Source organism: Sturnus vulgaris, chromosome 10 (assembly GCF_052056855.1).
Source record: "Sturnus vulgaris isolate bStuVul1 chromosome 10, bStuVul1.hap1, whole genome shotgun sequence".
Lineage (NCBI taxonomy): Eukaryota > Metazoa > Chordata > Aves > Passeriformes > Sturnidae > Sturnus > Sturnus vulgaris.
In genome coordinates this window covers 6,653,543-6,669,217 of record NC_142252.1, presented here as the reverse complement: position 1 = coordinate 6,669,217, position 15,675 = coordinate 6,653,543, and the positions used below count along the sequence as shown (strand labels likewise).

General features: G+C 43.2%; 2 protein-coding genes across 5 annotated transcripts in view; one reads left to right on the top strand and one right to left on the bottom strand.

Annotated features, from left to right (window-relative positions):
• IWS1 (interacts with SUPT6H, CTD assembly factor 1) overlaps positions 1-15,675 on the top strand; it is a 49,593-nt gene that overhangs the window by 7,646 nt on the left and 26,272 nt on the right. For all 3 annotated transcript variants that reach the window (XM_088170692.1, XM_088170689.1, XM_088170690.1), the window contains exons 2-3: positions 7,890-8,005; positions 12,609-12,761. The gene's annotated coding sequence lies outside the window, so the exon portion shown is untranslated. The remainder of the gene's footprint in view (positions 1-7,889; positions 8,006-12,608; positions 12,762-15,675) is intronic.
• MYO7B (myosin VIIB) overlaps positions 1-15,675 on the bottom strand; it is a 44,296-nt gene that overhangs the window by 24,510 nt on the left and 4,111 nt on the right. The window contains exons 5-22 of one of the 2 annotated variants that reach the window (XM_088170680.1): positions 15,346-15,467; positions 14,521-14,663; positions 14,314-14,427; positions 12,587-12,740; positions 11,598-11,674; positions 11,187-11,306; positions 10,831-10,973; positions 9,500-9,710; positions 8,964-9,099; positions 8,578-8,737; positions 7,899-7,950; positions 6,165-6,302; positions 5,045-5,197; positions 4,394-4,492; positions 3,772-3,866; positions 2,576-2,660; positions 1,215-1,433; positions 491-592 (exon numbers count right to left, since the gene is read on the bottom strand). In XM_088170680.1, the coding sequence (XP_088026806.1) occupies positions 491-592; positions 1,215-1,433; positions 2,576-2,660; positions 3,772-3,866; positions 4,394-4,492; positions 5,045-5,197; positions 6,165-6,302; positions 7,899-7,950; positions 8,578-8,737; positions 8,964-9,099; positions 9,500-9,710; positions 10,831-10,973; positions 11,187-11,306; positions 11,598-11,674; positions 12,587-12,740; positions 14,314-14,427; positions 14,521-14,663; positions 15,346-15,467 (2,323 nt within the window). Of the gene's footprint in view, positions 1-490; positions 593-1,214; positions 1,434-2,575; positions 2,661-3,771; positions 3,867-4,393; positions 4,493-5,044; positions 5,198-6,164; positions 6,303-7,898; positions 7,951-8,576; positions 8,738-8,963; positions 9,100-9,499; positions 9,711-10,830; positions 10,974-11,186; positions 11,307-11,597; positions 11,675-12,586; positions 12,741-14,313; positions 14,428-14,520; positions 14,664-15,345; positions 15,468-15,675 lie in introns of both variants that reach the window. The other variant, XM_088170681.1, reaches the window with a different exon arrangement.

Sequence of the window (15,675 nt, the reverse complement as noted above, 5' to 3'; positions counted from 1 at the left end):
TACAAAGGTGTGTGACTGTGAGGTCCAGCTCTGCCAGTGCAGTGTTGAAACAGGAAGTCCAATGTTGCTTGTGTCAAGCAGTCACAAAGACCTGGCACATCAGCAGCAGGGCCCTGCTCTTACAGATATCTTTGTGGACTGTTGGGGCTTGTTGATAATGATGTGCAATTATTCAAGAATTTAATCAACAAGAGATAATACAGGGAAAACACAGAATTTCTAACAACAGAAAACCCTACAATATTTAAAATTTTAAAATGTTTTGTGTCAGGAGACTTGTAGTAGCACTGGGCATATTTGGCTAAATGCCAGCTTATACTGCAATCAGAAATGTGTATGTGTTTGCCTTGTTATATTTTCAAAGCATCATTACAAATGGGGTTACAACTGTCTTCTCTTTCTTTAAACATAGCAGTGCTCAGAGGTTTGAGCAAGTCTGCAGGTGTGAGCTGGCTAATGCTGGCCAGTGTTCCTCCACCAGCATACCTACCTTTTGTAATCTCTCAGCTTCTTCCCTTCCTTTCAGTGGTCCCAGGACTGGGACGAGATGTTTCTCTTCTTTGAAGTGGATATTCCTTGCATCCAGCTTGTTCTGTGGACAACAGGACTATTCTATGACTGTTTATACAACTGCTGAGCCAAGTCCCTTCTGCCTTTAACAAACTCTCCACACCAGGACTTTGTCCCAACAGAGGCTTAGGTTCAAGATTTGACATTTTAGGGAACAGGCCACAGGCAGAAATCTGCAAACTGGCTTTGTCCTGTTTGTACAGCATTAGTACAGAAAGGAAATCAGGGAGAGGCCTCTCATGTGCTGTGGACTGCCAAGGGCTGGTAGCACCTACCAAGACACACTGAGTTGGGATTCCCTTCTGAAGGGATCCCTGAGTGCCATTATCAGATCCTGCTGTAGAAACTGATCTCCCCATGCAGGACTGGCTGATACACACAGATCTTATCTTTCCTCCCTTCTGTCAAAGCCACTGCAGCTGTGTCAGTGACGCTTTGATCCATGATAACAATCACATAAAGCAAATGTAAATAAGATCAGTCTGCTTAACACTCTGCTTTTGTACTTGGCAAGAGTTCAAAATAAAATACCCAAAAATTAGTATCCACACCCAATGCTAAGTTAAGGCAACACTTGCTGGTGATAAAATCTCTAAGGGCGTTTCATAGAAACAATGTGTTCACAAGGTATCCGTGAGCATTACCTCTCCCCTTATGCTCCGGTAGGTTTGGCGAGCGAGCATGCCCCTTGCATACGCCTGTATGACACAGGCAGCTTTCTTCTGCTCTGCCACCTTCTGGCGCAGCAGATAACCCCGGCACACAGCCTGGAACCTGATGATGCGAGCCCGGGTGGCCTCGTACTGCTGAGCCAGCTGCCGGCTGCGGTACAGAGCCTGCAGGCGCCCGAAGCCCAGCAGCACCTGTGGGTGGTGCAGAAAGAAGTCATTATGGTTCCAAACCATCGAGACCAATTGGGATGAGCAGAAGACAACAAAATTCGGTAACTGGATAAAGACACTGGAAGTGGCTAATGTAATATTACCCTTTATGCTTTGTTTTCTACCAGTAATAGGCCTTTAAAACTAGTATATAGAGTAATTTGGGGGATCTGTTCTAGGGAGTGGCTCCAGAAAGTGACAGTGGTAGCCTGAGATTACAAGACAAAGAAAAGAGCAGAAATGTGATTGGAAACAAACAATCAGACAGGAATTTCATTATTGATGTAGAATATAGAATGTTTCTGACTGAAACTGGCAGTTTCTCCTGCCCATCTCAAATGGGATGTGTGAGATATAATAATAATAGTAATCCCTGCCACACAAATACACAATCTGTGAGTGCACCCAGTTTTTCTCACCCTGAAAATTCACCACCTATAGAAGATCAGCCAATATTTTTCACAGAGAATCACACAGAATCATCAAAGCTGGAAGAAACTTTCAAAATTATCTAGTCCAATTGTCAGCCCAGTATCACCATAACTACCCCTAAACCATAGCCACAGGTGCCACATTCAGATGCCTTTTCAACACGTCCCAATATGGTGACCACCACCACCCTGGGCAACTTATTCCAGCCTGACCACTCTTTCAGTGAAAATGTTTTCCTCATATCTCATCTGAATCTGAACCTCCTCTGGCAAAATTTTTAATAATGTGAGATTGATATAATGACTTTTCTGGTAATTTTTTACAAATTCCCTGTTTTCCTGCAGCAGTTGTGGAAGACACTTTGCTCATAGCATGATGATGATGCACAAAGGCTAAGCTTGTGTTTCTGACTATAAAAAGTGTGGGACCACTTATATGTCAGGCTCTGGAGCCAGGCCTACCAAAGGGAATTGAGTTCCTATTTCAACAAAAAGCAGAAATGTCACAGGTTCAGCAAACCCTGAGAGGTCCCAGAGCCCTCCTTGGAATTTACACCTTCCTTTACACCCTGTCATCTTGTCTATTCTCCCTTCAGTTGAGGATATCTTAATTCGTAATACTCCAGTCAGTCTGGCAGGGCATAATATATAAACACACACAAATATATATTAGTTGGTACACCTTCATCTTACCATTCTGAATTCCTTCCGGCAGCAGTAGCCTCTCCAGGCTGACTGAATGGCTACAGCAGACTTCCTCTGTTTCAGGAACTGCTTCCTAAGCAGACAGACATGTGAGGTGACAAACAGTAGGTTATCCTCTGTTGCTTCTTAGAGTAGTAAAGAATAAGGTGGCTTTTTGTTCCCTTTTATGGGATGTCCACAGTCTGATGTCAGCCTCGTTTGCTGCAAAAATACTCATAGGAACTACGGATCGAATTAATTGCTATGGTCAGAGAGCTCTGTAAGAACTGAAAACCCCTCACATCAAGACTGGACAAGTTAGCTTCCCCATCTAGTAACCTCATTCTCCCCAGTGTTTTGCTGCCAGGGCAAGGAGCACATCTGAGCCAAATGAACCTCCCATGGTACAAACTGTCACACTGCAGCTGAAAAAGCAGCACACAGCTCTGATGGGTTAAAAGTAAAAGCAAGGTGAGGCTTTTGGTTTGGATACTCTGTTGGATAGCAGGCAGAGTCTGAAAAAAAAAAAAAGAGGGAAGTTTTGGGGCATTTGTGTCATATCTTTCAGCTCTTCCTTCACTATGGTCAAGAGTATTTCTAAATGAAACCAAGACTCAGCCCTATGTCATGGTTCTGATTGAGGGGATACAAGATCCATGAGTACAAATCATGATGTAAAGCATTAAATGAGGACAAACATTTATTTGACAGTGACTAAATTTCACTTCTGAAAGTTTGAAGATATTTCAAACTAAACACAATGCAAGAATTAGGCATCTTTGGCAAAGAGAAGGACTAGTTAGTTTGTCTGGTTCTTATCAATGTCTTGTATCGAAGCATTGTAAATAAGAGAATTCTTGTAGCTCTGAAAAGGGCACAGATTCCATGGGGATTTCTTGCTTTCTAGAAGTCTACTAAAAATATTAAGAGCAAGTCCTCCTTTCAAACCTTCCTTTTCATACATGCCACAGCCCTGCATTTTGAAAAAATCACAAAAATAACAAAATTGAGCAAAAAAAATTTTTGTCCAACATCTGCCTGGATATACTGTGTATTGTTACATGATGAGCATGAAATTTAAGGCTGGTGGAGGATAGAGAATGATACATTTCATACTCAAAAATGCTGCTCAGAGTGTGTTAAGCTGCACCACAAAGATTAACTGCTTCAAAATAAAGCAAATTCCCTTCTGTAAGATCACTGACCTGTCCTTCAATCCTCTCATCACCTTCTGGATAAGAAGAACCTTATCTGTAAGTACATTTTGGCGTTGCAGCTCCAAGACAGTGTCATGATGATCCTGTTAAAAGAAAGTGTGGATATGCCATCTTAGCAGACATACCTACAACCTCTGGATCTGAAAGAGACCCAAAATCAGCATGATGTAGTATAATGTGACTAAAATGCATTTATGGAACTGCAGTAGGAAGAGTGCATACCACCTGACCAGACTTAGTCTAGCTATGGCCATAAACAAGCAAGAATCTGCCTGCAGCAAGACTGTTTTTAGCTGGATATGCTACAGGTAAGGTGGTCCTCTGCAACAGTGCACTGGTATCCTGTTCTTTTTTATGCTCCAATACATTGCATAGTGCTGTTTCAGCTGCAACACTGTAGCTCAAAAACAGGATCAGCCTCTCCTACACCAAACCCTCTCCACTGAATTATCTGGCTTTCAAGAACAAAGATCCACCCTCGGATTCAAGAGAGAGTTTGTAAGACAGCCCTGTCCTCCTTGGTCACCAGTCTTTCACAAGCAGGCCAAGCTGTACTGTGAAGCATCCAGTTTTTCATGAGAAAAGACAATAAACTGTCCTTTTTACTTACCTTAAGGAACATCTTGGTCCTTCCAACTTGCCAGCTTTCATCCTTGCCCAGCACTGCTTCGGAGATGCTGATGCAGCTCTGTCGAATATCGTTCTTCAGCTGATGTGCAAAAGCATCATGATGTTAGGGCTTGGCTGTGAAACACAGCAGCTCTACTATGCAAGGATCTACTGCCCTGCATTCCAAAGGGTGAAGAACAGAAACAGATGAGGCCTTGCAGACCTCTGGGCTGACAGTACAATGAATGAAAATGGTTCAGCTCAAATGGTCAGGAAGAGGAGGAACGTGATTGCATGACCAAGCATTCCAAAGTCAAGGTGTGAGGAGGATGTCAGAGACCTGAGGAATGTGTGATCACAATAAAAAAACATCTGAGGGCAATAGGAATGAGGATGTTACCCTGCCTGGGATGTCTGTGTGGAGCAGGCTAAGGACAGTTGGACCTCAAAGCAACTACATTTTCAGCTAAGGTCGAAGGGAGTATTTAATTATTTAGCTGTGTTTAGCTGTGATAACAGTTCCTGATGACATCTCCGGTGCTGACAGTTCTCTCAACTCTGCCAGCAGTAATTCAAGAACTTTCTACTGTGGGAAAGACTAAAGCCTAAGGAAAAGTTAGATTAGCCTTAAACCATGTTTTTGCTTACACACCTTTTGTCGCAGAGACCATGGCAGAAGAAATCTGTATCTCTCAAAGAACTCCTCAAAGCTGTAGCGAATTGGGTACCCAGATTTCCTGATCTGAATGGTCTCCAGCATCCCTGAATATCGCAGCTGTTTGATACATAGTTCCCGATCAAACAGCTGAAAGGGAAAGCAGACAAGGAGGAGACTTAGCACTGATACACTTGCAGTATCCCTCAGAACTTGACTATTAACCTCCAGCCTCAGAGGGTCTGCAAAATGGTCTACTGTGATTTTTTAAATTGTATTTTTCTTCAGTGCACTAAATTAATTAATTACAAGCATAAACAAGTCACTGCAAAGGGTCTTCAATTTTGTGTCTGTCAGCAGTAGTAACAGTCTGTTAACTTCAGTCTGGCTACCGTTTTTCATTCTAGAACTGCAATTTCAGATGAACTGATCATAATTTCAGTGAATTGATCATATAACTTTGCAGGTGTGAATAGATGCATTAGCAGCTTAGGTCTTTGGGCATACCATGCAAAGTACAGCAGGCATGCTGCTCTTATTATTATTGTTTAATCTTATCTGAGATTAAAAACTGACTCACTAAGCCACATGCAGTGCTTCAAAAAATTTTAAATTGCTTGACCTACACTATACAAGGTTTTAGAGTAGGACTGGGTCAATATCCCCTGAGTTCCAGCCATGCGTCCTAATGACAAACTGACTCCTCCTGGTGTGTCAGATTAAGCCAAGTCACCCCTCTCACAAACTCCCACAGCTCTCCTATTCTCTCTCAGGCTATTTCATGGTGTGATCACTGTTGATCCTAAAGTTTTTTGTTCCTGTGTTGAGGGGCTACAGACTTTTCTGTTTTGTCTCTATCTTTACTGAAAAGGTGTCTGTAACTCTACTCAGGAATACACGTGTGCTTTTTTGCTATCCATTATTCTATGGTGCTTTTTTGAGATGCTTTTGTAAATTAGCTATGCTATATCCTCCTACTATGTTTCTTGCAGGAATACCCTGTATTCCAGCAGTTACTGGATGCAGCCAATACAGCTGTAAAATGTTACACAGCAACTGAGAGCCTTTTCTCATCAAACTTTACCAGAGGCAAGACTTTATATTGTTAGAACATTACCAGTGGTTTCTTGTAGTCATTTGGCTTGATGCAGCGGATGAAGTATGGCTGGCACTGCTCAAGGATTTTCATTAGTTTTTCCAGGGATTGCTTGAACTGTCCTCCTAGTGTCGAGAGCCTCTTGGTGGTATCCATGCCCTGGCAAGAGAAAGCACATGCTGACTGCAACATCATTCACTCTCAGAGGCCAATTAATAAACCCTTGTATTTTTGTACAATGTGACACTATCACACAAGCACCAGAAAAAAAATTGTTTACCTACATGGGAGCTACATGGGCCATTTGCACCTTATTAATTTGGGTTTATTCTTGTAAAGAAACCCCCCACTAAGTGCTTTTACCTACTTAGGCTCAAGTTCTAGCAGTAGAGCTGGCTGTGGTAGAAGTAATTCCACCAAAAGGAGCCCACATGCACCTGTCTCTTCCAACCAAGGCTGTGTTTTGTGCTGGGCCTGGGTGCCAAGCTGTGATTCCTGGAAGTGTGCCTGAAAGCTTAGTGAGAAACAGCCACTCCCAAGCAGGAATAAACTCCAAGCCAGATATTTTGCTGCCATCATAACTAGGAATGCTAAAGATGCATTCCTTAGGGATTAGGACGACTGATCACCTTGCTCATTAATACTACAGTAAGCATGGAAAAGGCAAACTTTTACTGGACTATAAGGTATGAGGTACTCCAGACTTCCTCAGCCTGGCACCTGTCAGAAACTGTTCCACCTGTCTTTTTCACACAAATCATAGCATTAGGCCTAAGTTTCTGCATCTCAGTATGGGCACATTAAAGTACAGTGACAACAGTACAGATTCCAAGTAACAAAAGGACTCCACTGGCCTTTTACATGCAGGCAATGAGCTGATCATTGCAGCACAACACGGCTGGTTTGTTTGTTAGTTTGTTTGGGGGGTTTGGCCCGTTGTGGGGTTGTTGGAATTTTTTCAAAGTAAATAATTTAAAGTTCAGTGTCTCCCTTCGCTTCCATGATCTTTAGGGTGCCCCATCCTGCTGTTCTTAAGTGTAAAGTGCCCTTTTTAATACTCAGATTTCCACCCTCTGATTTAGCTACAGGGCAAGGCTGCCCTCCAGTGATCAGTCGTTCGTGTCTTTGGAAAACAGCTCCTGGGAATGTCTCATCGCAGCTCTGATGCATCTTAGGGCCAGCAAGCACCCGAAGTGGGCACAATAACAGCATATAGATATTTTATCTGTAAGTGATTTCTCTCTCAGACTTTAGAGGCCTTTCTGCTGTACCATCAGTGGAACGGCCACACAAGGCCCAACCCATGCCCTAATGATCTCCCACATGCAACATTGTTAAAGCTGAGTTTGTTGTTGAGTCAATGGTGACTTTTCTGTTGTGGCTGTCAGGCAAGGAGCTCTGAGACCTCAGGACAAAAAAGTGTTTTCTGGCACATCATTTATTATTCTTTTCTGTAGCCTGCTTCTTAGGCTTCCCAGTGGTGGTCCCATTTATTTGAACATCAACAGCTAATTTCTGTGCATTTTGACATAAGGTAGCCCACATTTGATATTTCCTTTCTTGACATGCTGCTGTACCTTTTTTTTTTCAATAACACAGCCTTATTTATAGGGACAAGACCCATTAGGGCATTAGAGCAATGTAAATACAGCTGATATTTAATCTGGAGGTATTAATAGCATTTAAGAGATGCTAAGCCAGTTATCTGTTGCTGCTATTACCACTTCTGACATTCTTTGCCCCCAGGATGTTTACCTGTCCATGGCCAGGTGTTCTGGACAGCAGAAAGCCACACTGGGACAAAGACAGAGGAAGAAAGGACAAGATCAGAAAACAATGCCAGGAGAATAGACAGATAACAGGTAAGATAGCAAGCTGATTGTTCTGTATCCTGACAGGAAAAGTCAAAGATGTAAACAAGCAAAAAGTACCTTCACATACTGGTGACACGACATAGCTAAATGTTCAGAAATCAAGGTATGTGGAAGCTGGAGCAGGACAGAGAACCTGAACTGTGCTTCACACTGTTTTTTAGTCCACTGCACTTCACACCCTTATTTTTACTAGGCACGGACACAACAGGCACAGTGGAGTCTGTGATAATGACCCATCATGAACTTTGTCACTCAGTGATGTCCAGTCGATGGTAACATGTGGGGAGGCATCACGACTCGTGGTTCTGAGGCAACTGCAGGCATGGCTACACAGATGTCCAGGGTGCAGACCTGGGAGGCAGGGCTGACATTGCACTTGTTTACAGCATGAACACCAGGCCCTGACTTTTCCTGCAGCTCCCTTGGCAGAAACAATTTGAATGAAAGAGATAGGGATTTGCAGAGACAGTGCAAAAGAAAGAGGAGATCAAGACAGGCAGAGGTTTATGGAAGGCAGGAGAAATTAGTGGTTTCTGCAAGACAGTGCCAGTAAGCCAACCTTGTAGACGTGGTCAGATCCAAGATGCCGAATGGTCCCACGTCCCAAACTAGGTGGGGTTGTTTCCACCTGGAAAATCTCTCTCAGGAATTTGTTTTTGGAGGAATGGACCACTTGCATTACATTAGCACTCAGTGTGTCACGATTTTTCTCCAGGAAATCTGTAGGATGGAAACAAAATTAGCCTGTCACCTCTGCAGCCTGCTGGCTCTAGCGCCACTCTGCCTACCTAAAATCCACTTAATTTACAGTAACTTGCAGATTGGTTTATAGTAATCCTTCTGACCTCCTCATCAACTTCAGATCAACACTGTCCTGGAAAGCCACATATCCAGGGCAGGTCGTGCCCTTCCCTTCACCCTCTGTATCCAGCAGAGATAGGCTCACCTTTTGATTCGTAAAAGACAACCCCAGCAAAGTGATTGATGCCAAACTTGGTATCATGAACACTCTTAGGTGGGATGTAGACTTTACTTTTACCATGGAGGGAATTGATTTTGACAAGCATGGTGGCATCTGTGCCCTAGAAACAGATATAGGTAAAAAATGATGGTTAAGCAGATTGTCCCCAGCACTGGCCTGTGCTCAGCAAACAAACCGAAGTGGTGCTTAGAGATAACAAAAGTTCAAATTCTGCCCTTATGTGTGTAGTAGATCTGGAGAAAGATCTTGCCAAAAGTATCTTCCCTTTTACACAGACCCCTGTGTCAAGCATCATGACAGAACACACCATCAAGCACAGGGCCTGGTGTTCTAGGGCTATACACAAACCCCAGAACACCACTAACATCACCAGGTGGGCTGACAATTTTGGACCTCACAAGCAAAATGCCCCCACCAACCTCCTCATGCCCTTCTACCCAAGAAGCTGTAAGGGATGCTCTGTGCAAAGCCAGGTATTACAAATGAAACCAGAAATTTACCTTTGGAAACCTGCTCTCTTCATCAATGAGGGAGATTATATTCATGGGCTTGAGTGCAATGACTTCCAGAGCCTGGTGGTTATCAGTGAAGTCAATGTTGTTCCAGACAATGTGCTCTGCAATGTATTCCTCTTGCTCCAGCTTGAACACATGGTGCACAAAGAACTGCTGAAGGTGCTCATTTGCAATGTTAATGCAGAGCTGTTCAAAGCTGGGGAAGAACAAGATGAAAGCCCGTGGTCATTCTTGGCCAGTGCTGCACTGCTCTCTGCTATTTATTTAGCCTCTGCATTAAATGCAGATACACCACTGCCATATTCCAGAGTGCTGGGGACCACCATCACTGCATGTTGCCAATCTTAGCAATACAAGGGAGGCATTTTCTGCAGATCTTGGAAACAGCACAAAATAACAGGAGAGAACACAAAAGACAGAAGACAGACTGTAGAGATCCTAGATTCTGTTCCAAAAGTCACTGAGGAATATTATCTGGCTGAAGGGAAGAGGCATCAGTTGAAATAAATTGCAAAAGATTGCAGAGTATGTGCTGATGGTTTGTGGAGAGCTGATGGTACCTGACAACTGAGAAAGCTGCTGCTCCCCCCAGAGAGAAGGGCAAGCAGAAATGCTGCTTTGGCAATGGAAACGCCAGTGGAAGAGACAGCAGTGACATGCAGTGACACAATGGCGTGCTGACCAGGGACTTTGCTGACCTGCCCTTAGAAGTAGAGAAATGAAGCAGTCAACAAACAAACAAACAACCCCCCAAGCAAACGAAAAACAAACAAAACCCCAAACCATCACCAACAAAAAAACAAACAAACAAAAAAAAACACACCCAAAAATTAAAAAAAAATAAATAAAAAAGATGGGAGAACACTGAGAAGGATGTAAGCATGAGCTGAAATGGGAAACACAATACAGTCTCCTTTGTACTACATGCCAAATGTATCCCAAAAGATACCATAAAATGCTATGGAACAGGAAAGTTTGGTAGAGAGACACAGGGATATATTACATCCTCACATAGTGGCTGCCTGCCATAGGAGCTCCATAACCACCTCTCCATAGAAAATTCCTCAGGTTCTGGAATAGACATGCAATGGCTGCACAGAAATGAAGGCTGGGGAAGGAGGCAGAAATATGATCAAGACTGAAGAAAAATGGAATCTGCATGATCATAATTGGAAAAATCCAGTAATGGAATTTTCACCATTTTTCTGAGAATCAGGATGATATGAAAGAGCATGTGTCTCTTTGTTTATTTCATTGTTTCCCTTTACATCAGCTTCCATTCAGCTTCCTATTGCAATGCATCTGGAGTTTCCTACCTGTTGTTGCTGAAGTTTTCAAACCCAAAAATGTCCAGCAGTCCAATGGATTGATGTCTGTCTTTAGGCTTCTGAGAAGCTGGGTTGAAAATGGCTGAGTTGATTTTGTTCACGATCCATAAGAAAATCCGTCCATATATACCCTGAGGAAAAAAAAAAAAAGAAAGAATTAGAATCATTGAAGACTTTGGATGTAACTTACTGCTTGCTATTGTGCTGTCAAGCTATGCCTGAGAACTGCAAGGGCCTGGAGCCCTCTGGGTCAATGTTTGTCACATAGGGATCCTCAGCCAGGAAGAAAGACAGCTCTGAAAGCATCCCCAGTCTTTAAACAGGGAAGCTGTGAGCACCAGTACCTTCACAAAGGCATCCCTCCCATTGGCAGCTTGAACCACATTGAGAGGCCTGGACACACTTTCTCCTCGGACAATGATGGAGAGGTTTGTGAGGCTGTTCTGGAGTTCACTGTAGTCCACCTGGAGAAACAGTCATGGCAACCTGGTCATTCCAGGTGAATAAAGGAGATCTAGCAAAGTTTGTGTCAGGAGGAGTTTGCTATGACAAACTGCTTGTCCAGAAGCATCCACTGGCAACTTGCTGTCCCATTTAAAGGTCTCCCAGCAAAGCATGACTGGAGTGTCAGCAGGACAGAGGCGACATGCCTGTTAATGTTCATTCTTACATAAACTCCAGAGACATGCTCTGCCAGTGTGCTCACAGAACAAGGGAGAAGGAAGAACCAGCAGGAGAAGATGAGAGTCCATTACCTCGAGCAATTTGGTGGCAATGGAGAAGTGTGGTGAGTCTATCACATCAGAGCAGTCCAGGTTGTCATACACGGCCGCTGCAAGGAAGAAACAGCCAGTCTCAGGGGGAACCATCACGGTTGTTAATGTAGCTGCATTTCTGTGACCCCACAGTGCTGGGGATGTGGCAAGGTACTCAGTTCTCATTTGAAACTGACAGGGTTGGTGATTTTACCCAGGAGGGTCCTGATTTCAGCTGGATCCTGGGATCTACAGGGCTCTCTCATGTCTAGAACATCAGGCTAAAAACAGCAGCCAAACTGACAAGGTTATTCATTTAAAATAGTAACTACTGGGGATCTATGGAAGTAATATCTGACTCCAGAAAATGTTTTTCTGGAAATATTTTTCCTGTGTATCTGGCTTGTGGGAAATTTAGACAACAAAGAGGAATAAAAGAAATCCCTAATTTTAGTAGTCAGCATTAATCCAAAAAATCCACCTGGCATCTCTGTATCGGGCCAGCTGTATCACAAAGTAAGTTCTTTTCTAAAATATGAAAGCTTCTGGCATGTGCTGGTGGGTCTCACTGTCACACTGTGCCTGTCCATACCAGAAGTGCACCTATGCAGGTGAGTGTTCAGCAGACTTAAGCAGGAGAATGACTGCTATATCTCCAATGCAAACATCACACCTGTGTCCTCTGGCCTGTGTAGAACAGCAATCAGTAAATGTAACATGGCATTAATACTCATTTTGTGTGATAAGGGCCTATTTACAACCATGGAGACCTGACAGTGTGACAAAATAATAATAAGATGCTGTTTTTCAAAAACACAGGGCAGTGGAGTCACAAATCAGAATTTCATAGTGCTTATCTGCCTGCCCTTGCAACTCTATTCACCTGTTAATACAGGTCAGAGCAGCATAATCTAATCAGGAAGCACCCAAAGGAAGTACCTTTACCATCAAGTCTGAAGAAAGGAAGGCACAGGCAATGCTGAATTTACCTTGGAACTCTACATTCCCTAGGTGCAGGATGGCAGCCAGCAGCTTGCTGATGTCCCAGTGCTCCGAGTCTGAGAACATGAGGATCTTCATAGCCGAGCGGATGTGGGCATAATCCTTGGCGTCATTGCGGCTGTCACAGGACGTGCAGTTACCCTGCAAGCACCACACCAACAGGTAAGGAAAACCCTCCTGCTACCCAGACAAGGAAGAAAGCATGTGCAGACTGACAAACCTTTGTACACAGAGTGGCTGTCCTGTGAGTCCACAAGGATGCAAGGTAAAACCCTATTCAGACATTCTATATCCTCTTCCCGTGATTGTATCTTCCTTCATCTTTTCTCTCAAAAAGAATGCATTAACACAGGGCTCAATAATGCATTTCTCCAGGGCTACACTGAATGCTGGGGAAGCCAAAAGGGAAAGCTGATGGGAAGGCTGCTCTTCCCATCATAGAAGCATAGAAGGACAGGAAGCTTTGACAAGATTACCTGCATTTACAAAGCCATGCCTGTTTCTTTGGTTTCCTCTCTCTGCCTTGTCAATAGAAAATTAAGAGCCCTCATTCCAAACCAAAGTGGGTCGGGTTGGATAAGTAGTAGAAGGCAGATCTCAAAATAAAAATATTAGGTCCTAGTGGAAGGCAAATGGAAGCATCCAAGGCAGCATCAGAAGAACTTTCATCAAAGTCTGCACAGTATTTCCTAGGATGCTGTTCCTGACAGAAACTCTTTTCAGCCATAATTAAGATGGGAAAATGCCTTTTTCACCCTTGCTATTTCTGACAAGATAATGTGATGATTACAAAAATTAAATATTCCTAGACATTTCAGTTTACAGCATGTAAACATGCTAGTGTGTGCCAACAGTTGACCTTTACAAAACCATGGATATATTCTCCTGTAATCCAATTCTTCTATTTCAGTATCCCATTGACCTACTGCTGACCCAGGGACCTTTTTATGGAATGGCCAACGGGTTAATTGCACTAATGTACTCATCAGCCTTGCTGCAAGATCGCTGCTATTTCAAAAACATTACATTTGAAAAAATCTCCACAACTTTAATGGTTTTGCTTTTGAGACTCCAGAAACAGGCTTGTTTTCATTTCCAAGAAATTAGATGCCCAGCTCCAGCTAATTTCACTAGAATTTTTTTTTTTCATCATGGCTTTCATGTCCTAAACCACTCAATTAGCTATTTTCAAAAACCCCATCTATGAAGATCCCACTTCTGTCACAATGGCATCATAACCCGTGGTCATTAATGTCAATTGTGGGAGGTTACACTGAATGCCAGCTGCCTGCATTATATATATAAGATTTATTTATTAGATATAAGGACTAGGATTCTCATGAATTTTCCTCTAAGTTACACATATGTGATTACTGTTCTCCCTGGCAGAAGATCTCTTACATTCCTTTGAAATCTGAGTGTCTGGGAAAATGAGAGATGTTGTCCACATTCTGTTTTACGAGGTCTTTTATGTTTGTTAAGTCTGACTTTGACAGAAAGTTTTGACCTGCCACAAGCTGCTTCCCACTGGTGGACAATACAGTAGGTGTCTGAAACCGATGCTTACAGCACTTTTGGTGTTATCGCTTCTGGTACTCTAAGGGAAGGACTGTTCATGTTGGTAACTACCATCTGCAGCTCCTAGTGATTGTAATTGCTCACTGGAAGAAGAGAATGGCAGAGGGATAATGGAGAATAAAGCAGAGACTATTACCATAGTGAGATAAGTGTACTCTGAAGCAGTGCCCAGATTCAGCATCTTTTTCTGCTCTGTATTCATCCCCATTAGCATGCAATAGAAGATGTGATAGTTCCTCTCCTCGGGAGCCTAAAAAGAAAAGAAATAGGCCAATTGACAGCCTTGTCAGGATAAGCTTCTAACACAAGAACAGGCAGAATGTACACCTGCCAGTGCCCTCACCTGCCGGCAAACCCGGGACTTCTCCAGGAGAAACTGTTCTATCCGGGCTCCTTCTATCACACCACTTTTGTTGAAGTGAATATCAATGTATTTCCCAAAGCGGCTTGAATTGTCATTTCGAATTGTCTTGGCATTTCCAAAAGCTGATGGGCAAGGGACAGAGATAGTATCTGTATTATTGCAGTTCATGAACATCAAGCCTATTTTTTCCCCTTCTACTTTGCTGCTAGTGTTTAACACATTGTGTTCCAAATGACAGTGCTGAGAAGCACTGGAGAATGTCTTGTCTCAGTCTTCCTCCTGAAGAGGGGAGCAGATAACTGTGCACCCAGATAACTGGGCCCTAAAAGACATATTCAGATGATCCAAATGTGGTCCATATCTGGCCAGCCAAGAGATCTGGGCAAGTCTGAAGACCTCCAGTAGGATTTACTGGGAACACATTGATCCCAGTATAGAGAAAGATGGGTGGCTCAGGGAGCTCCCCTACAGATACATCTGTGCTTGGCCAGTCATTTTGTCACTGTCTAGGGCAAATGCCAAACCAGGGAGCTTTGCCTTGGGCTCTGCAGTCCCAAGGACTCTTGTGCTCCTGGCAGTTCCAGGGTATACATTACAGTGGCACCTCCTCCTACAGCCTGAGAGCAAAGCTGCTGTGGACTGCATGGGAACATGGTAGAAAAGTATAGAGAACATCTACAGTGCACCACCAGTGTTTCAGGGGTGTTACTAGTTAAGCAGATACAATGGTTCAAAGATCTGTTTCTGATTTTTTTTATCCTGAGATAAGTGTGGTAAATCAGCCATGTTTGCTAAGTAACCCACCTTCCAGAATGGGGTTGGCCTCTAGAACTTGCTGCTCTATCCAGGAATGCTGGCCACTGACAGCTGCCAAAAACTGTAGTATAAGCTTTGTACTTTCCGTTTTACCAGCTCCAGATTCTCCACTGCAGTAAGAAAAAAAGATCATTAGGCTCCCTTTCTATTTTTGGTAACATGGCAGACCAAGTTAAAAAAAAGCAATCCCACTTAAGTTTACCCTGTAAATGGCACTGTCTTTCATACAGGGCTGGAAAATTTGAGTCTTTCATCATCTTGTCTACTCAAATTTAAGTTGTTTTTCAGACTTAGGCTGAAAACTAAATTCTCCCACCA